Here is a 27,670-nt window from a genome sequence, read left to right as displayed (position 1 = left end):
CCCTTAGGGATTTCACTAACAACCCTGCCAGTTTACCCTTTCCTTTCCTACTGAGGTGTAGGCCATGCCTTGTGAAATCCCCCATATCAATGGCCTCGACAGGAACCAATCCAATGTCTGACAGAGTGGCCGCCCTACACAACTGATCCAACTCCATATTTACCCTCCTGACAGAGCGGTTCAACTGGCAAACTTTTGGAGGCAGTGTCTCCTTCTTCAGGCAGGAGGGTTGAAGGGGAAGAAAGAGGGGTGAAGGAAAATGACTGGAATGGTCTAAGAAAAGGAGATTTTGGGAAAGTCACCCAGAACTTTTACTAACTCAGGCACAATGTTTAAGCAGTAATCTCTGTCTTGCATACTACCCTGTCTTCCACCTTTACATTCTCAGGTTTTCAAATCTCATCTGATGTAGTCCCCAGCAATCAGTCTTTCCTTCTCACCTGTCTGGTAAATCTCACCTGACCCGCAGTTCAGGGTGACTTTTCCAATCTCTAACTCTTTTTCCTAAACCTCTCCAGTCCTTTCCCTTCACCCCTCTTCCTCCCATTCAACCCTTCTACCTGAAGAAGGAGCCACAGGCTCTGAAAGCTTGCCTAATTATAATTTTCTTTTATGTGTGTGTTCTGCTGCAGCTTAATTAGTAGGTTTTTTTAATCAATCCAATTAAATTATTTGGTCAAAAAACGATTGTTTTTGTTGTTTTATTATATTTTAAGTATGTGTTCAGCCACCATATGATATTCTTTTCAATCCATGTTGAAAAGTGCATGTTTTGGAACATGGCACTTTCGACAAAGTTGTTTCATGCTCCGTTCATCACTCAAATAGTCTTGTAGTGCATCTTTTAAATCTTGACAAGAATACTTATAATTTTGTGAACTTTTAGGAGCATGTAAACAACTTGTAATCCCTTGGTACAATAGTCACAATAGGAAATGTTAACTTTAAAAGTGCACATAATTACCATGGCACAGTAACAAAGTGAACACATTTAATGTTTTATCAATTTCACCCCCAAAAACATATGAACATGTGTCTCTAAAAAAAAATTCCCCTCCAATAACCAGTTAAAGTGCATTCTGGAAAGAAAATCATATTATATGTATTTAGAAATTCTCAAATATGATTAAAATCAATAGTTGTATTAAGCCATTATCTATGATACTAACTGCAGCTTCAAAGTTTATCCCATAAAAACAAAATGTCAGAATTTTTAGTTGCGTGGGGGGACCTAGAATACATCTAACATTCTGATGTTAGAAATTAGTAAGTCAAAAACAGAGATTCCATGACTTACCAAACGGGAAAGCGCTGATAGATAGGCACAATAAAAAAAAACACACACACAAAATTTCGAGCAACCCCCGGTTGCTTCGTCAGGAAAGAGGGAAGGAGAGGGAAAGATGAAAGGATGTGAGTTTTAAGGGAGAGGGTAAGGAGTCATTCCAATCCCGGGAGCGGAAAGACTTACCTTAGGGGGAAAAAAGGACAGGTATACACTCGCGCGTGCACACACACACACACACACACACACACACACACACACACACACACACACACACACAGAGACACAAGCAGACTTGTCTGTCGAACCACTGCGCTACCTCGCTCTGTTTGCTGCCAGGGTCTGGAGACGTAACATCTTCAAGTAAGCTAGCTATCTCTTATTTGGAGACAGGGATGTAGTAACAGATAGTGTAGTAATTTCAATTAATTATTCATTTAATTTGATTGAGACTCCTCATGCCTCATTCAGTATTTCATTCACCACATGGCACAATAAGTCAACAACAGTTATCTCAGAATAGTAAGAGCCCCAACCACTTGATTTCTAAGTTCACTGAAATACATTTTATGAATTATTTTTAAGGGAGAGTGGAATATATCTGGACACAAATTTAACTGATCACTGATTTAGCTACATTTCACAGGACTAAAAGATACGAAGGAGGTACACATGAGATCAACTGAAAGATCCATTTAAAATTAGTTTTTATACATCTTACAGCACAACAATTTATTGCAGTGGAGAAGTGTGACATAAAAAATAAAGTGCTTATTCAATAGCTAATTTCAGCTGTCACAGAAACTCAATCATACTACTGTGACAATACATTGATAAATTGCTACTAGTTGAACTACATGTGAAGTCAAAGTAACAATTTTGAAGTTGGAACACATATGTAATACTATGAAATGGAGTATTTTAAAGTAATAATAACAATAATGTTAATAATAATAATTCCCGTGCAGGCCCGGGAAAAGAATAGGCCTCTGGTATGTTCTGCCAGTCGTAAAAGGCGACGAAAAGAACAAACCACTAATAGGGCTAACCGCCCTTTTAGTGTGATTACTTGGTTCAGGACAGAACTAAAGAAGCCTCGGACAAGCGCCGTCATGGTCGGGGACGACGCTTGAACCCTATGCCTGCCCACAATGGTAACGACACTGCTAGCCAACTGGAAAATGATTTAAATCCAAATAGAGGTGTTTTGCAGGATATGCTTCCTGCAACCACCCTAGAAGGAAAACAAAGACAGAGGATGAGATGGTCAGATGAAGTTAATTGACACCTCATGTTCTGTTACTACCAAGCAACAAACCTAGGAACCAATACAACTGGATACAGATCACAAGTATACACAACATTTATTACCAGATACCTGGAATTAAAATTTTTAACAGAACAACGACTAGCTGATCAGATCCGTGTAATAATAAAAAATAACAGGATACCCAGTCAGAATTAGAAAACATCAAACAACAACTACAACAAATACTAGAACAAAATAATGTGCAATCAGAAGAAGAAGAAAATACAGTAACGGACTCAATCATCCCAGAGAAAACAAACGAAGAACAAAACGCGTCAATTAAACAATCAGAGGAAAACAACATCTTAAGACAGCCACCAGAACAAGCACAAATAGAACACGAAGTGACACACATGTTAGATATAGAAGAAAAATTTCAGCTGACATATATAGAATACAAAGACACAAATACAGACATTAGACCATTCTTGCATAGACCACCAAATAACCCACAAGTCGAAACAACAATGACAACTATCAACACAATCATACACAACAAAATAAATGAAAACACAACTATGGAAGAGTTACAACTACTGGTTTATGTAGGAGCACTCACTACACTAAATATACACACTAGGCAGAGATCAGAACCAACCAACACACAGAAGAAACCCACAAAACCAGCATGGCAACACAGGCTACAGATCAGAATAGAAAAACTGAGAAGAGACATCGGACAGCTAACACAATTTATAAGAAATGAAATATCAGACAAAAAACGAAAAAGGTTAGGTAAAATCTCACAACAAGAAGCAATAGAGCAATTAGATGAAAAGAAGCAGAAATTACAAGCATTGGCCAAACGACTTAGAAGATACAGAAAAAGTGAAAATAGAAGGAAACAAAACCAAACATTCAACACAAACCAAAAGAGATATTACCAAACAATAGATAACACACACATTAAAACAGACAATCCACCAAACATAACAGACATGGAACACTTCTGGAGCAACATATGGTCAAACCCGGTACAACATAACAGGTATGCACGGTGGATACAAGCAGAAACAGACTCATACAAGATGATACCACAAATGCCTGAAGTGATAATTTTTCAACATGAAGTCACTCTAGCAATTAATTCTACGCACAATTGGAAAGCCCCTGGAAATGATAAAATAGCAAATTTCTGGCTAAAGAAGTTCACCTCAACACATTCACATCTAACTAAATTATTTAACAGTTACATTGCAGACCCATACACATTCCCTGATACACTTACACACATGGAATAACCTATCTGAAACCTAAAGATCAAGCAGACACAGCAAACCCAGCTAAATATCGACCCATAACATGCCTACCAACAATCTACAAAATATTAACTTCAGTCATTACACAGAAATTAATGACACATACAACACAGAACAAAATTATAAATGAAGAACAAAAAGGCTGCTGCAAAGGAGCACGAGGATGTAAAGAGCAACTGATAATAGATACAGAGGTGACATATCAAGCTAAAACTAAACAAAGGTCACTACACTACGCATACATTGATTACCAAAAAGCTTTTGATAGTGTACCCCACTCATGGTTACTACAGATATTGGAAATATACAAAGTAGATCCTAAATTGATACAGTTCCTAAACATAGTTATGAAAAACTGGAAAACCACACTTAATATCCAAACAAACTCTAATAATATCACATCACAACCAATACAGGTTAAGCGTGGAATATACCAAGGAGACTCATTAAGTCCTTTCTGGTTCTGTCTTGCTCTGAACCTACTATCCAACATGCTAAATAACACAAATTACGGATATAATATTACTGGAACATACCCACACAAAATCACACATTTGCTATACATGGATGATCTAAAACTACTGGCAGCAACCAATCAACAATTCAACCAATTACTAAAGATAACAGAGGTATTCAGCAATAATATAAATATGGCTTTTGGAACAGACAAATGTAAGAAAAATAGCATAGTCAAGGGAAAACACACTAAACAAGAAGCTTACATATTGGATAACCACTGTGACTCCATAGAAGCAATGGAAAAAACAGATGCCTATAAATATCTAGGATACAGACAAAAAATAGGAATAGATAATACAAATATTAAAGAAGAACTAAAAGAAAAATATAGACAAAGACTAACAAAAATACTGAAAACAGAATTGACAGCAAGAAACAAGACAAAAGCTATAAATACTTATGCTATACCAATATTGACCTACTCATTTGGAGTAGTCAAATGGAGTAATACAGACCTAGAAGCACTCAATACACTTACACGTTCACAATGCCACAAATAGAGAATACATCACATACATTCAGCAACAGAAAGATTCACATCAAGTAGAAAGGAAGGAGGAAGGGGATTCATCGACATAAAAAATCTACATTATGGACAGGTAGACAATTTAAGAAAATTCTTTCTAGAACGAGCAGAAACTAGCAAAATACACAAAGCAATCACCCATATAAATACATCGGCTACACCACTGCAATTTCATAACCACTTCTACAACCCTTTATATCACATAACATCAACAGATACGAAGAAAGTAAATTGGAAAAAGAAAACACTACATGGCAAGCACCCGTATCATCTAACACAGCCACACATTGATCAAGACGCATCCAACACATGGCCAAGAAAAGGCAATATACACAGTGAGACGGAAGGATTCATAATTGCAATACAGGATCAAACAATAAACACCAGATATTACAGCAAGCATATTATTAAAGATCCCAATACCACAACAGATAAATGCAGACTTCGCAAACAACAAATAGAAACAGTAGATCACATCAAAAGTGGATGTACAATACTAGCAAATACAGAATACCCCAGAAGACATGACAATGTAGCAAAAATAATACATCAACAATTTGCCTTACAACATAAACTTATAAAACAACATGTTCCCACATACAAGTATACACCACAAAATGTACTGGAGAATGATGAATACAAATTATACTGGAACAGAACCATTATAACAGATAAAACAACACCACATAACAAACCTGACATCATACTCACCAATAAAAAGAAGAAAGTAACATAACTAATCGAAATATCCATACCCAATACAACAAATATACAAAAGAAAACAGGAGAAAAAATTGAAAAATACATCCAACTGGCTGAGGAAGTCAAGGACATGTGGCATCAGGATAAAGTTGACATTATACCAATTATACTATCAACTACAGGAGTCATACCACATAATATCCACCAGTACATCAATGCAATACAGCTACATCCAAACTTATATATACAATTACAAAAATCCGTAATTATTGATACATGTTCAATTACCCGAAAGTTCCTAAATGCAATATAACATATACCGTACAGTTAAAAGGAAGTGACGCTTGATCAAGGTCCGCGTCACTTTCCATTTTTAACCAGACTTACGTCTGAGAAAGTAAAGAAGATAATAATAATAATAATAATAATAATAATAATAATAAAACCAAAAGAAATTTTACCACACAATAGACAACACACACATTAAAATAGACAATCCACCAAACATAACAGACATGGAACACTTCTGGAGCAACATACGGTCCAACCCGGTACAGCATAACAGGCATGCACGGTGGATACAAGCAGAAACAGACACATACAAATGCCTGAAGTGATAATTTTGCAACATGAAGTCACCCAAGCAATTAATTCTATGTACAATTGGAAAGCCCCTGGAAAAGATGAAATAGCAAATTTCTGTCTAAAGAAGTTCACCTCAACAAATTCACATCTAACTAAATTATTTAACAATATGAATATAATAGAAGGAAACATTCCACGTAAGAAAAAATATATCTAAAAACAAAGATGATTTGACTTACCAAATGAAAGCGCTGGCACGTCGATAGACACACAAACAAACACAAACATACACACAAAATTCTAGCTTTCGCAACCAACAGTTGCCTCGTCAGGAAAGAGGGAAGGAAAGACGAAAGGATTTGGGTTTTAAGGGAGAGGGTAAGGAGTCATTCCAATCCCGGGAGCGGAGAGACTTACCTTAGGGGGAAAAAAGGACGGGTATACACTCGCACGCACACACATACATATACATCCACACTTATACAGACACAAGCATATATGCCTATAAATATCTAGGATACAGACAAAAAAACAGGAATAGATAACAAATATTAAAGAAGGACTAAAAGAAAAATATAGACAAAGACTAACAAAAATACTGAAAACAGAACTGACAGCAAGAAACAACACAAAAGCTATAAATACTTATGCTATACCAATATTGACCTACTCATTTGGAGTAGTCAAATGGAGTAACACAGACCTAGAAGCACTCAATACACTTACACCATCACAATGCCACAAATATAGAATACATCACTTACATTCAGCAACAGATAGATTCACATTAAGCAGAAAGGAAGGAGGAAGGGGATTTATCAACTTAAAAAACCTACATTATGGACAGGTAGACAATTTAAGAACATTCTTTCTAGAACGAGCAGAAACTAGCAAAATACACAAAGCAATCACTCATATAAATACATCGGCTACACCACTGCAATTTCATAACCACTTCTACAACCCTTTATATCACATAACATCAACAGATACGAAGAAAGTAAATTGGAAAAAGAAAACACTACATGGCAAGCACCCATGTCATCTAACACAGCCACACATCGATCAAGGCGCATCCAACACATGGCTAAGAAAAGGCAGTGAGACGGAAGGATTCATGATCGCAATACAGGATCAAACAATAAACACCAGATATTACACCAAGCATATTATTAAAGATCCCAATACCACAACAGATAAATGCAGACTTTGCAAACAACAAATAGAAACAGTAGATCGCATCACAAGCGGATGTACAATACTAGCAAATACAGAATACCCCAGAAGACATGACAATGTAGAAAGATAATACATCAACAACTTGCCATACAACATAAACTAATAAAACAACACATTCCCACATAGAAGTATGCACTACAAAATGTACTGGAGAATGATGAATACAAATTATACTGGAACAGAACCATTATAACAGATAAAACAACACCACATAACAAACCTGACATCATACTCACCAATAAAAAGAAGAAATTAACACAACTAATCAAAATATCCATACCCAATACAACAAATATACAGAATAAAACAGGAGAAAAAATTGAAAAATACATCCAACTGGCTGGGGAAGTCAAGGACATGTGGCATCAGGATAAAGTTGACATTATACCAATTATACTATCAACCACAGGAGTCATACCACACGATATCCACCAGTACATCAACGCAATACAAACTTATATACAACTACAGAAATCTGTAATTATTGATACATGTTCAATTAACCGAAAGTTCCTAAATGCAATGTAACATATACCGTACAGTTAAAAGGAAGTCACGCTTGATCAAGGTCCACGTCACTTTCCATGTTTAACCAGACATAACGTCTGAGAAAGGAAAGAATAATAATAATAATAATAATATAGCTGATCATGCAATAATTTTTAATGGTGTCTTTGCACTAATATGATCTGAAGTTATATGCTGTGACAACCCAAACCAATAGCAAAGAGCAGTAACTGTGATTTTTCAACCGATTAGGTATTTTGAATTATATTTTTCAGCAGTCTGTTCTACAGCTGTCAAGATACATCTTATTTTATCTTCAGCTTTTTGTATTATATATTTAAGCATCAGGCCACGCAAATGGTACCATTACCAGTTTCACCATGTTACTAAGACATCAGATGACCTGATGAAGACTAAATTACAAATTAAATTGACTTTTATATACAATATATAAATGAATGCATTATGTAATAACTGGTCAACTGAATAGGCATGAAGAGGTGCTCATTATGTAAATATATCTGCACTGTGACTGTTGGAACTGAAAGCTACAGTTAGCTATGTAACAGTATACGTAACTGTGTTATATTAGCACTGTTATTTGGTTAACTGCAGCCCTCCATTCCAATAGCCAATGTGTGGAAATGCTTACATCATTAACATCTCTTCTAGTCTGTTCAGTTGACTGCACTCAACTACTAGTAGTTGTGAAAGAACTTACGTTTCATTTGTAGTTTAGTCAGAAACTGGGAAGAGAAATGAAACTGTGTATAAGGAAATCCACAGGGGAGCAGAGTGCCCAAAGACTGCATAGAGATGAGCGCACAGCGAAAAATGCAACCAGCACAAGTGACAGAGTAATGAAGCAGAAGGAATTCAAAGCATGGTGTGAGGTGAAACCCAGGTCTGAGGTAATTTATGTATGTAAAAGAACTGCTGTGGTAGGCCTATAGCCAGCAGCAGGCAAACATCTGTGTCAATGGCTCTGCCATGCACTGCCTCATGCATGCCCTCAGTGGCAGTTGCCAGCCACCTGCATCCAACTCGTTGTTGTTTGAGGGATACTAAACTGGCAACAAGACCAAACTGATAATGAGAGCATTTATTGACCTGAGGCTGAAAAATATAATAAATATTTACAAGGAAGTCACCCCGTTTTTCTGAGGTTGTACACCAGATTATTTATTTACCAGCTTCCATGTGATCCAAAGCTATTTTGTAACAAAATGAGTCAGTGCATAGTTTACAGAAAAATGATTAAAAAATCTATGAACAGAGACTAATAGTACACAAAAACAGAGTATAAGCGTGAATAACACTTCACAGAGAAAAGTTTTGAACAACAGTGAGAAACTCTTGTGCAGAAGAGGAGTGTACAGGGAAATCTTTTAACTTGATTTGAGAATGTACTTGGGATTGGTCATTCATTTCCTCCAATTCTGCTGGAAGCCTATTGAAAATTAAACCTGCTGAACAGAGCACACTTTTCTGTACAATGTTCAGTCAAGTTTTATGCAGGTGGACATATTTTTCAGTCTAGTGTTCACTGAATGAATGTTGCAGTTCCTACTGAATGAATCAATAGGTCAACAACAAATCCCATGGAATATGTACGTATAAGGATTGCAGCGTTAGAATTCTGAAACACCTACACACTGGATTACATGAAGGTTACTAACTGACAACAGGTCAATGACCGACAATTTCTGGGCTAAAAATGTTCTTGGTGAGAACAGTGTTTCCCCGTAATCTAACACCATACATGGGAATAGACTGAATGTAAGGAAAGTAAACAAGCTGTGTTTTGATGTCAGACAGTGGAGATCATTCTTACAGTGAAGATAACAGCATTCAATTTCTGCACTTAAAAGTGGTACCCCCAAGATAGCCTTCCATCTACCCTCAGCCCTAAGAATTTTGAATGGTGGATGTTACTCACGGGCAACATTCAGGCAATAAAATTCCCAAATTTCACTTTTACAATAATTTCTCAGAAAGCACAGGCATCACATTTGGTGACAAATATGCATTAATCTGTTGCCTGAAAGTCGCAGTTGCTGTTACTGAATACCCTATTAGGTACATCATTTGTATTACATTACGCATGTTTTACATTAATACTTTACCATTTGCAAAGAGAAGAATTTTTGGGTCATTTGTCACATTTAATGGCAAATAGTTGATATCTATCAAGAAATGCAATAGACCCAGCACAGACGTCTTGGCACCCGCACTTTACACACCCCCAGTCAGATAAAACCTCTTTCATGTTGGCTTACAATGAAGGCTAGTCTTCTGTCTCCGGCTTTGCAGATGCGAAATGAACTGCTGCTGAGCTTTTTCCCCTAATTCCAGCACATGCAGAAGTATTCTATGATCAAGTCTACGTAATATCTTAATCCAATTTCTAAAGCCTTTGTCTCATTCCAATACACCAATGATATTCCATTTAGTACCATAATAATTTTGCATTTTTTCTTAGGAGGTTATCTGCCATGTACATTTACTTCAATATTTAGCTTCATACAGAACACAAATTTTTATGTCATTATTGGTCTCAATTTACCCGAAACTGGATTGTTAGTGTCCTTGAAAAAGTGGGCATGGAGCTGGGAAAGTGCGGGAGTTGTGTTGCTGTTAGGAGACTTGATAATTTATGCCAACATAACAATAAGTATTTGTAATTTTTTAATAACAGTATATTCAGTATATTAACTTACAAAAAATATTGAACATATATGGAGTACTTGTCACAGGAACTATCTTTTTGAAATTACAGAATTTACATAAACAACATACATTATTTCTTTGGTCTCCTGGAATTTCAATCCAAACTTTGGTCCCCTGGAAATGCAGTCCAAAATCTATACTGGACCTTATATTAAAGAACTATCAATGGTGTTATAAACAGAAATGCCACATACATTTATCAGAAGGTAAAACAATGCAAATGTCTCCATCAAATAATATAACCATAATCACTTTAGCTCATCACAGTCATTTCCAAGCCATTAAAAACAATAAATACTGATAGGAACAATGTGACAATACCATGTTTTTCACACGGAGGTCTTTTTAAAACCTAATTTCATCAACTGTCACCTGCCCACATTTCTAGAAAGGTACTAGCAAAATCAACAATATATTAAAGCTTCAATTCATCCTGTGTTAACAAGGTACTTCTAGTTTTGAAATTTGATAAAGACATTAAAATTGATTACAAAATTTTAAAAATTGATTTCTAAATTATATCCAATCCTGTTACTTTATGCACAGTAATAATAAATAGAACATGAATACAATAAGTAACAAACATAAAATGTTTAAAATGAAACAAAACTAGAGTAATATTCTTCAGTAACATCTGTAACTGTCATGCACACAGTGAGAATGATAAAATGTCAGCAAACGGATTAAAATTTTTAAATACATGTCAGTATATAGATACTTTGGCACACATAATCTTTAACTTACTCTCTCTCTGTCTCTCACTGCACTAGCTACACATGAAGTCGGTGTTTTTAATATCACAACTGACGCCCTGTCAATCACACGTTTTGTGGAATACAAGGTTTAACCAACTCTGAAAATTAATTACTGATCAGTAACACCATCACACACGAACAGCAACATTGGAGTGTGAAAGAGGTAAGCTTCACCGTAAATGATAACGGTGTCAACTATATTTCTTTTGAGGCACAACATTAAGTGGAAATGCTGCAGCCAGCAATACTCCACAAAAAGAACTCGCTACAGATAATAATGGTACAGATGAAGGTCCTAAGTATTCAAGCACTGCACCTGAACATAGTGGAGCAATTAAGCGAGCAATTGATGAAATGCTGTTACTGGCTCCAGTAACAGAACCTCTCTTATTGGGATCTGTTCTGTTTATGATCATTTTGGTACTAAGAATCCGTAGCAAAGAAAATGAAAAGCTTAATGGTATAAGAAAGAAAACAAAAATATTTAACTGCTCTACAACACTTACAGCAAAAAATGCAAAAGACAGCAACAAGAAACCAAGCAGTACAAGAGACTTGGTTTTCCAGTTTCTGAAAAGAAACCCTTCAATCCAACTCACTGAAAATGCACAAATAGCACCAATCATACCTTGAAATGATATGGTATACCCTACCCATTTTGGAGTAAGATCAAATTTTTCTTGTACAGTGCTAGAATAATTGGAGTAGAATACTTTTTGTGCAAAAGATAAAAGAAATTTTATAATAAATAAATCCCAGTAAAAAGACCAATCTACTTCTGTAAGTTCTGCTACTATTTTTAACACTCCAGTTTTTGTAGGCTTAATTTGTGTCTCCAACACAGGTGCAGAATTAGATTTTTCTGCAGTCCACAGGTATTTGTATACTATGCCTGGAAAAAAAGCACAAATATAGAATTTCAGTTTAAGTTTCAACAATCACAGACAACAAAAATTATGTAACAAATAGCTGCATAGTATGTATGAAATGCCTTTACTCGCAACATATGGAAGGGATGAGAGTGCACATTTTTTTTGAGACTGCACTGCAGTGAGGAAAATTTCGATAGATAGTTACTGCCTGGATGTTAATAGTTGATATTTGCCAGGTAAAGAGTTAATTAATGAAGCACATTGTTGTTGGCAGCCATCACAGTAATGCAATTATTTCAGTCCATCTATGAGCATCCTTATGTGATGGCCAGTGTTGAATCTAATTCTTGATCAGCACTGGACCGAAAGAGAGCAGTACTGAAGATAATGTTAAGTCCTGGTGAAATTTAACAACTTGCTTAACAATAGAGGTGTTGAGTTGTCTAAACTGCCTTTCAACTCTCCTATTAGGTGAGCAATTACCTTCAGGCCTTAAATAATTGCAAGAGGAGTAATAGGTCAATATAATACCCAGACACAAAGCATATGTTGCTAGCATTACTCAGAGACTATTTGTCATGTTATATTATTGTGACTGTTTTCCTAGCTTTAAATGTGACCTTACACTGTGACAGCAAATATGAAAATCTATACTTTATGTATGTTATTGTACTCCATTAGGAAAGGCCAAGCAAGAGATATGATTCAGAAGAAATTATACTTAAGATCCAGATTTGCAAATGTACTAAAACATATTCATAATTAGCGATTGTCCCTTTAATGTAGGATATATTTGGATACACACACCTGTATGCATTCCTTGCACTGCTCAACACATTTTTGCATAGCATTTTATAAGTCTGCACACAAGTTCTATCTTTTTGTCTTCTGGCAGAATACAACAACGCATCTGTAGTAACAGATGACGTGTACTGCCACACAGTATTTTCACAAAACTAGTCACAGGCAAAAGCACACAAAAAACACACACTAAAGAGCCCAGAAATTATTTTCTTCATAATGCAAGCACCATTGTTCCTAATATGAAAACTTGTTAGTGTCTTAAGGATTTTGGAGTGGGCAATACACACTGAATTTGTCCATGCTGCTTAAACATCATTATTTTATTAGCTGGGGCCACACTGATCAGCTAGCATTACAAAGCAATAAAGAGAATTCTGAACTGATCACAGAACATCTAACAGTGAATAAATTTACTATGAACAAGTAAAAGACTGTTGTATTGAAATTCTTGTTGAAATATAACCAACCTCATACTGAACCATTGTCTATAGTTGAAAAATCCAATAAAAATAAGTTTTTAGTCATTGCGATTGAAGAACATCTTAAATGGAAAGAGCATATGCGCTACATCTGTAAAATATTAGCTGCAATGTTTACTTATTAAAGCATCTTTCAAATACAATAGATTCTCCTGTCGTCAAACAAGTGTCCCATGGACTAATTCACTTGCATTTACAATATGAAACTAAAATTGGAGCGGGGCACACACAGTCTACTTGGATAGATGCACTTAGGCCTCAAAAGCGTGCAGTTAGAACAGTTGCTAATACAAGGCTATTCAAAAAGAAGGAACAGATTTCAAACATTTATTGCTTCAAAATTACAAAAGATAAGAACACAAGTCCAACATTCCTGGAAACAGAAAAGTTCAAATTTTTATGCATTCAATGAGAGCACCATGTGTTACACGACAAATATGAAAAATGGTGGCTCATTTACTGCCTCACACAAAGCAGCTGGTCTCTCTCTATTGAATTCACAGCTCCAACAATGTGATGTTGCAGACTTTTCAAGAGTGTCAGGCATAGGGGAATAAGAATGTGCTCTTATGCAAAAGCCCAAAGATAAAAGTCACAAGGTGTGAGGTCTGGAGACCTGTGAGGCCACTGGTGATCAAGTTCACCTTCTATTCCTCCTCTCCCAATCCAACATTCTGAAATCGTATCATTCATGTAACCCTGGATGTGCTTAGAGAATTTCTGTAAGCATGTCCTATGTTACCAGAATGACAGCATTCGAGGAGGAGCAAAAGATGAAATTCATGACTGGTGGCCTCCCAAGTCTCCAGGCCTCACACGTAGAGATTTAACTGTGGGATTTCATAAAAGAACATGTTTTTATAACCCCTATGCAAAACACTCTTTAAAGTCTGCATGTGACACTGTGTTGTCGAAACCATGAATTCGATAATGAGAGACCAGCTATTTCATGTGTAACAGGAAATAAACCACTGTTTTAATATTTGTCATGGAACACACGATGCTCACATTGAATGCATAAAAATTTGAACTTCTCTCTTTCCAAGAACATTGGAATTGTGTTCTTATCTTTTGAAGTTTTGAAGCAATAAATGTTTGAAATATGGTCCTTCTTTTTGATTAACCATGTACAAGTAAATGCCAATCCTGCAGAAACCACATCAAAAATTATAATTTCCTGATTGTCTATTCACTGTACATCCTTAAGGATATTAAGTTTGTAAAGAGAATGATAAATTTAGTTTAAGGAATATAGACATTCATAATTACAATACCTGAACCAGATGTGATCATAGTCCACTTGAACCTGGAAGACAATTCTATAATAGGCTGCCAAATAATATAAAAGAACTCCACGGAAATATCTTTACATGCAAATCGAAACACTTGTTAACTGAAAAATGTTTATACATACTCAAAGATATCTGAGCTGCATTATTGAAAATTCAAGTATTTTACACCTCAGAATTTTAATGGTAGTAAATGTTTGTATAACAGTATATAATGAGCTATTTGTTGTATACAGTCATTATATGTATGGCATGATATTTTTGTAAACGTGCAAAAACTGATGACGTCAAAGACTAAAGTTATTACAGACAAATAAAGATTAAAGATTATTGTGTGATGGAAAATTTAGTCTCTCTCTCTCTCTCTCTCTCTCTCTCTCTCTCTTTCTCTCTCTCTCTCAAAGGTTGCCTATGAAAGATATGCTGGTCACACATTTGATTGCATTACTACTACTTTCCATAGAGCCAGGAACTTTTTATTCCCTTTTGTTATTTGTCTATCACTGAGTTAAGGAAGGTTAGCTAACGTAGTTTGCTTGATCAATATATATTCCAACAAGCGTGCCATTAAAACTCAGAAACGAGTCCCAGTACGATCAAGAGAGTTACATAGCAGTAGCCCTCTATCCCCATCCATGAAGATGGTTACCATTTCTACCTGAAGGGCTGGGAAGTTTCATCATTTCTGGAACATTCCAGAACACACTAAAACAGTCCGGAACAGCTGAGAGTTTTCAAGAGCATTTCACAAAATCCCAGAATGTTTCAGAAAGTTTCAAAATGATCTGGGATGTTCTGGAATGTCTGGAACATTCAGGAAGATTTCAGAATTTTCAGAAAAATCCCAGAAGCCCCTATCACAGTGGAACATTCCAGGATACTCTCCAATGTTATGGAATATTCTGGAACATTGTGCATCATTTGAAGCCTTTTTGGTATGTTCTGGAAATCACAACTGGTAGGGCTATGCATTGGTGGGGTTACATAAATCAAGACCTGTCGTGGTTTCGAATGTCAGTTTCTTACCAGTTGCAGAGGGATGAACCAAAGTGACTGAGTGACTAAACGCAAACAGTGAAGTGTGAGTAGTAAAAGTGATACAGTGACTGAATATAAATCAAAAATAAAGTGTGAAAAGTATGTACAGTTACTTTGTGTCTTTGTTGATAAAAAGTTAATTTGATTTATATTTTAGTCAATGCCCGAACATAAAAAGGAGGAGATCTTGCCAGTTCTGTGTCAAAATGGCAAAAACAAAACGAACAGCAAAAAAGTGAAACAGGCGAACAGTGAAAAGCATATGTAAGTGCCAACAAATGACAATAAGCACCATGAGAAGCAAAAACATAAACATACGTTGACGTCCCTACCTATTATACACTGAAGTGCCAAAGAAACTGATTGTTGTTGTTGTCATCTTCAGTCCAAAGAGTGGTTTGATGCAGCTCTCCATGCTCCTCTATCCTGGTCAAGCCTCTTCATCTCCGAGTAACTACTGCAACCCACATCTTTCTGAGTCTACTTAGTATATTCATCTCTTGATCTCCCTCTATGATTTTTACCTGCCACGCTTCCCTCCAATACTAAATTGGTTGTATCTTGATGCCTCACAATGTGTCCTACCAACCGATCCCTTCTTCTAGTTAAGCTGTGTCACAAATTCCTCTGTTCCACAATTCTTCTCAGTACCTCCTCATTACTTATGTGATGTACCCACCTAATCTTCAGCATTCTTCTGTAGCACCACATTTTGAAAGCTTATATTCTCATCTTGTCTAAACTATTTATCGTCCACATTTCAACTCCATATGTGGCTACACTCCATACAAATACTTCCAGAAAGTACTTCCTGACACTTAAATATATACTCGATGTTAACAAATTTCTCTTCTTCAGCAATGCTTTCCTTGCCACAGCCAGTCTATATTTTATATCCTCTACTTCAACCATCATCATCAGTTATTTTGTTTCTTAAACAGCAACACTCATCTACTACTTTAAGTGTCTCATTTCCCAATCTAGTTCTCTCAGTGTCACCTGATTTAATTCAAATGCATTCTATTATCATCGTTTCACTTTTCTTTTGTTCATCTTATATCCTCCTTGCAAGGCTTGTCCATTCCGTTAAACTGCTCTTCCAGAACCTTTGATGACTGACAGAATTACAATGTCGTCAGCAAACCTGAAAGTTTTTATTTCTTCTCCATGGATTTTAATTCATACTCCAAATTTAAACTGGTATAGGCATGCATAATCAAATACATAGATACATAAACAGGCAGAATACAGTGATGCGGTCAGCAATGCCTATAAAAGACGAGAAGTGTCTGGCATAGTAGTTAGATCAGTTACTGCTGCTGCAATGGCAGATTATCAAGATTTAAGTGAGTTTGAACGTGGTGTTATAGTAGGTGTACGAGCTATGGTACACAGCATATCTGAAGTAGCAACGAGTGGGGATTTTCCTGTATGACCATTTAATGAATGTACTGTGAATATCAGGAATTCAGCAAAACATCAAATCTCTGACATCACTGCGGCCGGAAAAAGATCCTGCAAGAACAGGACCAATGACAACTGAAGACAATCATTCAACGTGACCTAAGCGCAACCCTTACACAAATTGTTGCAGATTTCAATACTGGGCCGTCAACAAGTGTCAGCGTGAGAACCATTCAATAAAACATCATCGATATGGGCTTTCACAGCCGGCGGCCCACATGTGTACTCTTGAAGACTGCACGACACAAAGCTTTACACCTCACTTGGGCCCGTCAATATTGACATTGGACTCTGACATTGGACTGATGACAGACCACTGATATGTCTAGATGCAACTCTGACAAAAAAATGGCTCTGAGCACTATGGGACTTAACTTCTAAGGTCATCAGTCCCCTAGAACTTAGAACTACTTAAACCTAACTAACCTAAGGACATCACACACATCCATGCCCGAGGCAGGATTCGAACCTGCAACCGTAGCAGTCGCGCGGTTCCAGACTGTAGCACCAGAACCGCTCGGCCACCCCGGCCGGCTACAACTCTGACAGGTGACACATATGTAAACATCTTGTCTGATCACCTGCATCCATTTATGTCCATTGTGCGATGGACTTTGGGAATTTCTGCAATTTCAACAGGACAATCAACACCCCCCATGTCCAGATTTGCTATAGAGTGGCTCCAGCAACACTCCACTGAGTTTAAATACTTCTGCTGGCCACTAAACTCCTCAGACATGAACATTACTGAGTGTATCTGGGAGGCCTTGGTACTTCCTGTTCAGAAGAGATCTCCTCCCCCTCGTACTCTTACGAATTTATCGACAGCCCTGCAAGATTCCTGGCGTCAGTTTCCTCCAGCAATACTTCAGACATAAGTCATGTCCATACCACGTCATGTTGCAACACTTCTGCATGCCCGCGGGGGCCATACACTGTATTACAGTTTCTTTCACTCTTCGGGGTATGTGAAACACAACAAGAAAAATCTTTCAATGACAGAAACAAGGAATTCCAGTAGAAGATCTTCCAGGTATCGTGAAAACTGGTGCACTAGGACAAGTACTCACTATACATCCGAACAATGCTGTCTCCATATGTTGTTACATGAAATACAGGGACCAACAAATTTCACATATCTCAAGACTGTTGATCTATGCCAGATGTACAGAGAAGCATGCCAACACTTGGGCTGTCAGATAATGACAACCACTGGGAATTAACACTACAAGAAGCCTCAGTCACAGCCTCTGCTGAACAAATGAGAGTTATTTGGCAAAATTATAACGTGACACCCATTTAATTCCTAAACAGCTATGGGACTCCCTCAAAGAGAGTATGAGTTGTGACATATTGTACCAAATCCGACAAGCTCATCCTGAGCTGATCATCGAATCCAATGACATCTTCAATGAAGCATTCATTTGCTGAGAAGATAAAAGTTTAGCAATAAACAACCAGACTTTAGTACAACTTGCGATGCTAGCACCATGAAAAGGTGTTACCAGTGTGCTTAACTTCGGAATTACAAAGGAAAAAAGCTGCAAAATCAATGAACTACTTCAACACGCTGCTAACAACAAACCACTCCTCAACGACAACTGAAAGGAAATTTACAATGTTATCATAGACCGCATCGAAAACAACACTGGCGTAATTTTTTACCTGGACACACCAGGCACCACCAGGAAAACAGTTCTAATAAATCTATTGCTGGCAGAAATGTGTGCTAAACAACACATCACACTTGCACAGGCATCATCTAGCATTGCAGCCATACTTAGGGAAGGACAATGAACTGCCCATTCTGCCCTACAGCTACAACTGAATACAACCGAAGAACAATTCCCAGTATGTAAATTCTCAAGAGCATCTGGACGGGGTGAACTTCAAAAGCAGGTTAAAAATTATCTTCTGGGCTGAACGCACAATTTCACATAAAAAAATCACTCAAAGCCATGGATAGAACATTACAAGACTTGCAAAGAAACTCTGATGTGATGGGAGGAGCTCTATTAATACTCTCAGGAGATTTTTGACGAGCACTTCCAGTTATCCCCAAGTCAACACAAGCAGAAAATATCAATGCATTTTTTAAAAATCACATCTCGGGCCACACATACAAACACTGACTATCAAAATATGAGAGCTGAACTATTGAAAGATGAAACAGCAGATTTTGCTCAACTTTTACAAATAGGCAAAGCGATATATCCTACTGAGCAGACGATCAGCCTCAAACTCAACAGTGATTTCCGCAACAAAGCCACTGCTGGAAACCAACTCATTGACCAAATTTATCCTAACATTGTTCACAATATACCAATCCAGAATGGCTGTTTGAAAGGACAATTCTGGCAATTAAAAGTAATATTGTCAACAGGTCAACTTAAATATTTGAAAGAAAATTCCTGGTGAAGAGGAATATACAAGTCAATCGGCACAATGGTGAACATTGAATAAAGTGTGAACTTCCCTACAACATTTCTGAACTCTCTGCAATTACCAGGAATGCTATTACATCGACTTTGACTTAAAATTGGTTTTCTGATCACACTACTCCGAAATCTCAACTCATCAAAACTATGTAATGGAAGAAGGATGATCACCAAACACCTATCGAATAACATCATCGAAGCTGAACTTATGACTTTAAAGTACGAAAGAGACACATTATCTCCCGAATACCTCTGATCTCCACTGAACTGCCATTCCAATTTAGAAGACTGCAATTTCCATTCAAAACAGCCTACAGTTTTATAATTAAACCACAAAGCCAAATTTTAAAACGTTGCAGCATCAATCTCAAAGACTCCTGCTTCTCCCATGACCAACTATACGTAGCTTGCTCTCAAGTACGAAATCGGAAAGATCTTTTTACATATATACCCTGGATAATAAAATAAAAATGGTTGTTTATAAACAAGTATTTAAATATGAATATAATAGAGGGAAACATTTCACGTGGGAAAAATATATATAAAAAAGTGCTGGTAGATAGACACTATAAAAAACACACAAACACACACACAAATTTCAAGCTTTTGCAACCCAAGGTTGCTTCATCAGGAAAGAGGGGAGGAGAGGTAAAGACGAAAGGATGTGGGTTTTAAGGGAGAGGGTAAGGAGTCATTCCAATCCCGGGAGCGGAAAGACTTACCTTAGAGGGGAAAAAAAGGACAGGTATATATCTAAAAACAAAGATGATGTGACTTATCATATATAGGTGGGATAAAATTGTATAGTAGATTACGGTAAATCTTCATCTTTGTTTTTAGATATATTTTTCCCACGTGGAATGTTTCCTTCTATTATATTCATATATAGACACACACACACACACACACACACACACACACACACACACACACACACACACACACACACACACTTATCCATCCGCACACATACAGACACAGGCAGACATATGTAAATGCTCTATGGCTCTGAGCACTATGGGACTTAACATCTGTGGTCATCAGTCCCCTAGAACTTAGAACTACTTAAATCTAACTAACCTAAGGACATCACACACATCCATGCCCGAGGCAGGATTCGAACCTGCGACCGTAGCAGTCGCGCGGTTCCGGACTGAGCGCCTAGAACCGCTAGACCACCGCGGCCGGCCTATGTAAATGCAATTTATGGGTCGCTTAAGAGAAGCTTTCTTGGTTACCCAAGCCTGCCAACCCAAAGTTTCGTACAGATTTATTGATGACATCTTCATGATCTTGTTTTGTGAAGCCTTTTGTGCCTGTTGCGATTTTCTATGCACAAATCTACAAATTAATGCTACTATTTTTTCTGTTTTGAGCTAAGAAGACCATTTCCTTCACAAAGTGAGTCATAGAAACACAAAAACACTGGATACTTATCCACAAACATAGAGGATCTTAAAGTATTCCATAATTTCGAGAAACTGAATTTTGGATTTAATACGAGAGCTGGAAATTTTTGTACACCACATACATTTCACCCAATGTTTGCAAGAAAATAGCATAAAATAGAATATAAGGTATAATCAATAATTTAAACATCAGCAATCTTAAGATGCAACTTTTAGGTGCATTGACATAAATAAAATAACCCATGAAAAATGTACTACCTGTGATTATATCCAAACTCTTTGGGAAGCCATACTGTTGTTTTACATTTGTACCCTATTTTGATTTCAAATAAATGGTGTGAGTGATGGTTTGCATTTGTAAGGATTTCCTCCAACAAAGGAGGCGCAGTACTTGCAAGCAGTGAGATTTCCTGGCATTAGCAAATAAAAAAATATTTATATTGTCTAATTTCCCAACTGCGGTAAAACCATGAAAAGATGACTGCAGGACAAGAGAGGCAGAAAAGCACATATGCAAGCTTTCTGATTTTGGAGCTAAATGCCCTGTGTGTGAACAATCAATGGAGAATGTTCTGGACCCAGAAATTAACTGTTTAAAAGAACTAAAGGTGGAAGAAACGGTATACATGGAATGTGTGGAAAGTTTCAAGTGCTAAGATTAGTCATTCAGAACTGTGGTAAGGGGGAGGGGGGGGGAGATATATATAAAACCACATATCCCCCTCTTGGTCTGACTCAGAATAACCACTCTTGGCCATGATGGATGGAATACAAACAATGGCGTGTGGTCACTACATGCAGAAAGCAGTGAGTAGAAGAAGACACTGAACACTACAATCTGTTTTTGAGCATTGTTGTTTACACTTCATTTGGTCCATGTCTCAGCACATGACAAAAGTAAGTATATTTCTACTCTTAGGTACTGAAAATTAAATATGTGAACACTGGGTAGTATTTGGCTGCCTGAAATGTATGTACTCTGAAATGTGTAGAGTTTGGTATCACACCAAAGAGATCATCAATTTTACTGTCATCAATTTTCTGTCCATTGTATCAGAATGCTTGTGTCATTTAGATGTTCGCTGTAACAGTATTATTGATTTGTTACTATTTCCAGATTTTTTTTTTTTTGCACTAAATCTAACAGGTCAAGGATTTGATTAAAAGAACAGAAAATTATTTACCTGTATTAAGTAAGAACAACAATGCTGCCAACTGAAAAGCAAGAAACATTCCTCCATCTAATTCAGCTAGATGTCCTCCAATAGCAGGTCCGACCATAAATCCAATTCCAGACATTGCACTCATTTTCCCATACATTTCTGAGTGATATTCAGGTGGTGCTAGCTCAGCCACAAGAGGTCTGCACAATGTCTGGGTGTGTTTGAAAGTACCTAAAAGTGAAAAATATAATATGCTTGAATGCTGTGAAGTACTCCGTCTATTAAAATAGACAAATTTAAAATTGCTGCAAGGAGTAAACAGAATATGAACAGTTAGCACAAAAATTACTTTTTTCAGTAATTGTTGAACAGTCATATAATTGTGTGTGTGTGTGTGTGTGTGTGTGTGTGTGTGTGTGTGTGTGTGTGAGAGAGAGAGAGAGAGAGAGAGAGAGAGAGAGAGAGAGAGAGAGAGAGAGATTGTTTTAGTCCTTCACACTGAAGCAACTGGATGGATTTGGATGAAATTTGGAATGGAGATAGCTTATATCCTGAATTAACACACTGGCTACCTTATATACATTAACCTATCAAAGGGATTGGGGTAAAAAAGAAGTGTAGCTCACAACCTGTAAACATCAATCTTTACCCATCCAGCATTTGAGAGACAGAGCACTTAGTGACTTGCAACAAACTTTACAGATAACAGACCTTTACAAAACTTTTTTTCACTGGCAATCCCTACAAAAGTGTTGAAAGGAGGAAAGTTTAATGCTTACTACACTTTATCTGTTTTCCCATGAAGCATGACATTTTAATTCGTTACTCCTTTCCTACTAACGGCATTTGTAACACCTTTTGCAGACAGTGTTCACAGATACCAACTAACATACCAGCAAAATTATACCACTGTGTGAAACATAGTTCAGGAGATATATTATAAACATTTAACAGCAATAAAATGAAACTGCAGTTAAAAATGTACTAGAGGTACAAATGAATTACCTCTGTGTGTACAAATATGTGTGAAATATGTCAAATATTGATGAAACACATTTGATGTGTACACATGGGCAAAGCAATAGGTAAAACTTCATCCTCAACCCCGGAATGATATCAACCAAATTTGGTAGACATATTAGTTATGATCTGGAAAGAAATATTGTGGGGCGAGAACCACCACCACCACCACCACCACCACCACCACCACCACCACAAGGGGGCAGGAAGAGGTTGTAATGGTACTTGAATTACGTAACCATTACAGCACCTCACCGCAACCTCTCGATACCAGCAATATTCTACTGTGTTTCTGTAAAATAGTTAACACATTTCTGTGACAACATTAAGATTTGATTTCATTAATGTAGAGGTACTTTGATACATCAATATGTTTATATTGCAATGATATTATTCTTACGTGTATTCTTTCTTTTGTCACTATGATCTTTGACGTACTCATAACTTTGATTTTTGGGCGCATAAGTGGTTATTAGAGTGTCAAGACTTGGTCGTCATGTTGAAAAGATGCAAATTGTAGTCAGTTTATGAAATGTGAACTTTTAACAGTGAGGAAGATATTTTCAAGTATGTTTTATACTGTGCAGTGATGTTGCAACAAAAGTAATAAAAAAAGAAGTGTAACTTAAATTCGGAGTGCTGATTATTTTTTTACATCACCATTGTCCTAACTTGCAAAAGTTTAACCTTCAGGAATGGTTTATGAAACACATCTATAAAACTATTGAATATCGCAGAATAACACCTAGGCCTCTTTGCATCTGAGCTTGGAGTCATCACCACCTAGATTTTTGACGATTGAGCCATGAGTTCACAAGGAGACCAGCGTGCAAAACAAGAAAAGATGAGTGCCTAGTTTAACCATTATTTCAAGAAATGACTTTATTAACAGTGCTCTAATGACACCTGCCACATAATATAACTTTGTTGCTGCCCGAAAATGCAATATTTAGCAGCGTGAGGAATACTAAAATCATAATTAATTTTTGACCTTTGTTGTGGTAGGGTTGTTAGAAGGTTGACAGATGAGAGAGGGGGAAGGAGGAGATGGACTAAGAACCAGGTAACAATGGGCACTCAGCTATCTCTACATATACACGGGGAATAAGTGTCTCAGAACTTTGTGTACAGAGACATAGTGCAGTAGATCTCTGGCTCTCCACACACTCAAGTGACAAGTATGAATCTTTCCGTGATAAGCATGTTGTGCAGAGTCACAAAATTATTTATTAATTTTTCTGGCACATTTTGTAAGTCACTACTCTGAAGCATAAAAATTTGTTCCTTGAAGTATGTGAGTGAGTTGTGAATGACCCGAGTTCTGTCAGCTTTTCCCATTGTCACATTAACAAGAGATGTGGCCCATTCACTATAGGATATGGGAACCACAATCCCGAGAGATGTGAGCCGAGCCAGCTCCATCTTGACTTGGGAGCAGAGGGCTACAGGAATCTGCCGAGCAATAAAAAATCTATGATGAGCTGACTGCTTTGAAGTTATGGGTTCTTTAAAGTCTGTGGCACAACCCAGGCCTTCCACAAAGAGAGAGAGAGAGAGAGAGAGAGAGAGAGAGAGAGAGAGAGAGGGGGGGGGTGGGGGGGGGAGTGGGAGGGCGAGGGAGGGACGGACAGAAGGAGGGAGCCCAACTCATGGTCTTCCAAGTGGCAGCCTGAAGGACGAATGAACAGTAAACAGGAAGTCCAATAGAGCAAGCCGCCTTGGAACCCACAACGGCAAGTTCATCTCCCTCAATCCTGATGTCTGCCAGAATGCCAAACAAATTATTTCCTTTTCCTGTCTTTGAAAGAGAAGGAGTGTGTTCTGGACTTCTTGAACAATCCTATCTGTTGAATATATCTGATCAACAGCAAGATGGACACTTTGGTAGTCTGAACAGATGAGGGATTTCATGACATGATGCCATCTCATTTGCTCCAACATAACAACCATTTCTGCAAAATAAACGGGAAAGTGTTCTGGGAACCCTAACCTAAGGACAAATTCAGGGAACATGATGGGGCAGCTGAGAAAGCCCACCTTGCTTAGACCCATCAGGGCAAACACTTCTAAAATTTGGGTAGTGAATTAAAATCTCATAGAATTTAACTTTAAAAATAAAATCTGGTGTACAATTCTTTCTGTAGCTACACAATTCAGAAAGTAATCTGGGATTCTTCAGTAGCCAGAGGAATCCCCTAACCTAGTCCTACTTTTGGCTCTTAATGCCTGCCACCTGCAATAACTTGAGCCTTTTATTTCTTTCTGGGCATGCTAGAAGCTGAGGCTGTGAGCCTGTGTACTGTGTCAGCCTAGCATATGGTCAAAGCATATAGTCACACTCCCTATGAATTTAAAGAAATATTATTAATTCTTATATAGTTTATTTCATACTTCATATACAGCTTTGCATTATTAATAAAACTGTACTGTTAAAATTTCATACCATTATCTATGATACTTCCAGAAAAACAAAAGCTTATTTAAAAACTACAGTAACTTTTCCTGTAATATGAAACAGTTACTGTTTGTGATATATCTGCTTACAATTTCAATTAAAGCTACAGTTAAATTATCAGTTTAGGGTAATTGTTTATCTATGATATTTTTAGAGGCTAGATTAACTTCCTGGTGAAAAAGAAATTATTTCAAAATTATTATTAAATTAAATTTTGCTGTGTGATAGTTCTGGAGTAGAGAGTGTATGGAATGAACATGTGAAATATGGATGTTTATTTTATTAGAAATCATGTAAAAGTACATGCAGGAAAATTCTGTATTGTAGTGAGGTACATGTTATGTATGTCCTGTGTGAATGGTTCAGCACGAAAGCATCCAAAGTAAGTGTTAGCACCCAGAAGATTTAATATTTTATTTCTGGGGACAATTTTGGTTGTTTTGTGTTTCTGTTTAGCTCTGATGTTGTAAATTTAGATTTTTTTCATCTTTAATTTCTGTAAACCCACTGGTTGGGTTGAGAAGTACACTTGGTGAAACTAAGCCCACTTCACTGCAGAGTGAAAATCTCATTCTGGAATACCCTTGGTGTTTGACAACAGGAGCCATTCTTTTCAGCCATTCAATTTATCAGTCAATGAGAATCAAGCATTTCCCACACTTAAGAGTGTGGCTTTGTGCTGCTTCTTAATGAGTGACAGAGTTACTTGGAAGAATTATTGGTAGCTATATGTGGAGCTGCTCTACAGAAATTTGTCAGTTCTTTCAGTTATTTTACCATTAAAGTAAAGCGACTTAAGTTTGTTATCATTTGTTGAAATTTAGTTTCTTACACTGAGTAATTTGAAACTTAATTGCACATCAAATTCCTGGTAAGTTACCAATTACATGGCATGTTACATAAAAGTTACAGAACATTACGGCACGCACTTCTTCTAAAGAAGACCACTGAATACCCGGATGTAGTAACTCTCTAACAGCTGTGTCAGTAAACATTTAGATCATGGAACATATTTGGGTTGAATGTTAATTCTGGTTGCTTTGCTACTGTAGAATTATAACAGATGAGTATAAAAGTGAATCTGCATTGGTAACAGTTTCCAGTACTGCTAGAGGACTTAATAGCCATTCATTTTGTTTGAGGGCAGTAAGTCAGAATTAATTAAATTTTAAACCTCTTTCATAAAAACAGATAGAATCCTGAACACCTCAGATTTTGTTGTGAACTTGTACTTATCGTCACTGATCTGGAGTTAAGCTGCCTCTGTTTGGTAGGTATTAGTCTGGGTTTCTTCAATGCTGTTTTCCATTGACTTAATTAGTTTCTATTCTTACAGAGATAAGGGGATGGACTTTCCTCATGGTGAACTGTGTCTAGCATTTTGAGGTATGACAGCCTTGCCAGTTCATAAATATGGCATCCATATCCAAGCCAGGTTCGCATGAAGGCTTTATAAAATGGGAGCTAAAATGCCCTGTCAGCTCCCTCAGACCTGTCATCTGAAAACATTTGAAGTATTGAATCATCTTCATTTCTGCAAGGTGTGGCAGCCACATTATCCTCTCATCTAAAGTGAGACCCAGATATTTCACCATTTACTAAATGTGAGAATGGTGTCTTCTTTTAGGCCAGGTAAATTAATAGGAAAGTGGGAACGATTACAGTCAACACACACCGTTTTCTGCAAAGAGAATTTGAAACCTGTGGTGTTTGCCCATTCCTCCTACCATCTGATCATCAAATGAAATTGCCTAGTAGCTGTTGCAAAGTTGGAGGGCAGTGAATATGAAGAAGTCATTCACAAACAACGAACATTGTACAGA

The 27,670-nt window shown here is 37.0% G+C and overlaps 1 protein-coding gene across 1 annotated transcript in view; it reads right to left on the bottom strand.

Moving 5' to 3' along the window:
• Window positions 1-10,624: 10,624 nt before the first annotated feature.
• The window catches only part of LOC126094211 (major facilitator superfamily domain-containing protein 9-like), a 46,717-nt gene continuing 29,671 nt past the window's right edge, over window positions 10,625-27,670 (bottom strand). The window contains exons 4-5 of the mRNA XM_049908778.1: window positions 22,394-22,603; window positions 10,625-12,308 (exon numbers count right to left, since the gene is read on the bottom strand). Of these exons, the coding sequence (XP_049764735.1) occupies window positions 11,608-12,308; window positions 22,394-22,603 (911 nt within the window). The 3' untranslated portion in view covers window positions 10,625-11,607. The remainder of the gene's footprint in view (window positions 12,309-22,393; window positions 22,604-27,670) is intronic.

The sequence above is a fragment of the Schistocerca cancellata genome, chromosome 1 (assembly GCF_023864275.1).
Source record: "Schistocerca cancellata isolate TAMUIC-IGC-003103 chromosome 1, iqSchCanc2.1, whole genome shotgun sequence".
NCBI classification, from domain to species: Eukaryota; Metazoa; Arthropoda; class Insecta; order Orthoptera; family Acrididae; genus Schistocerca; species Schistocerca cancellata.
Note: the sequence above shows the minus strand (reverse complement) of the source record. Positions and strands in the feature narration are given on the sequence as shown.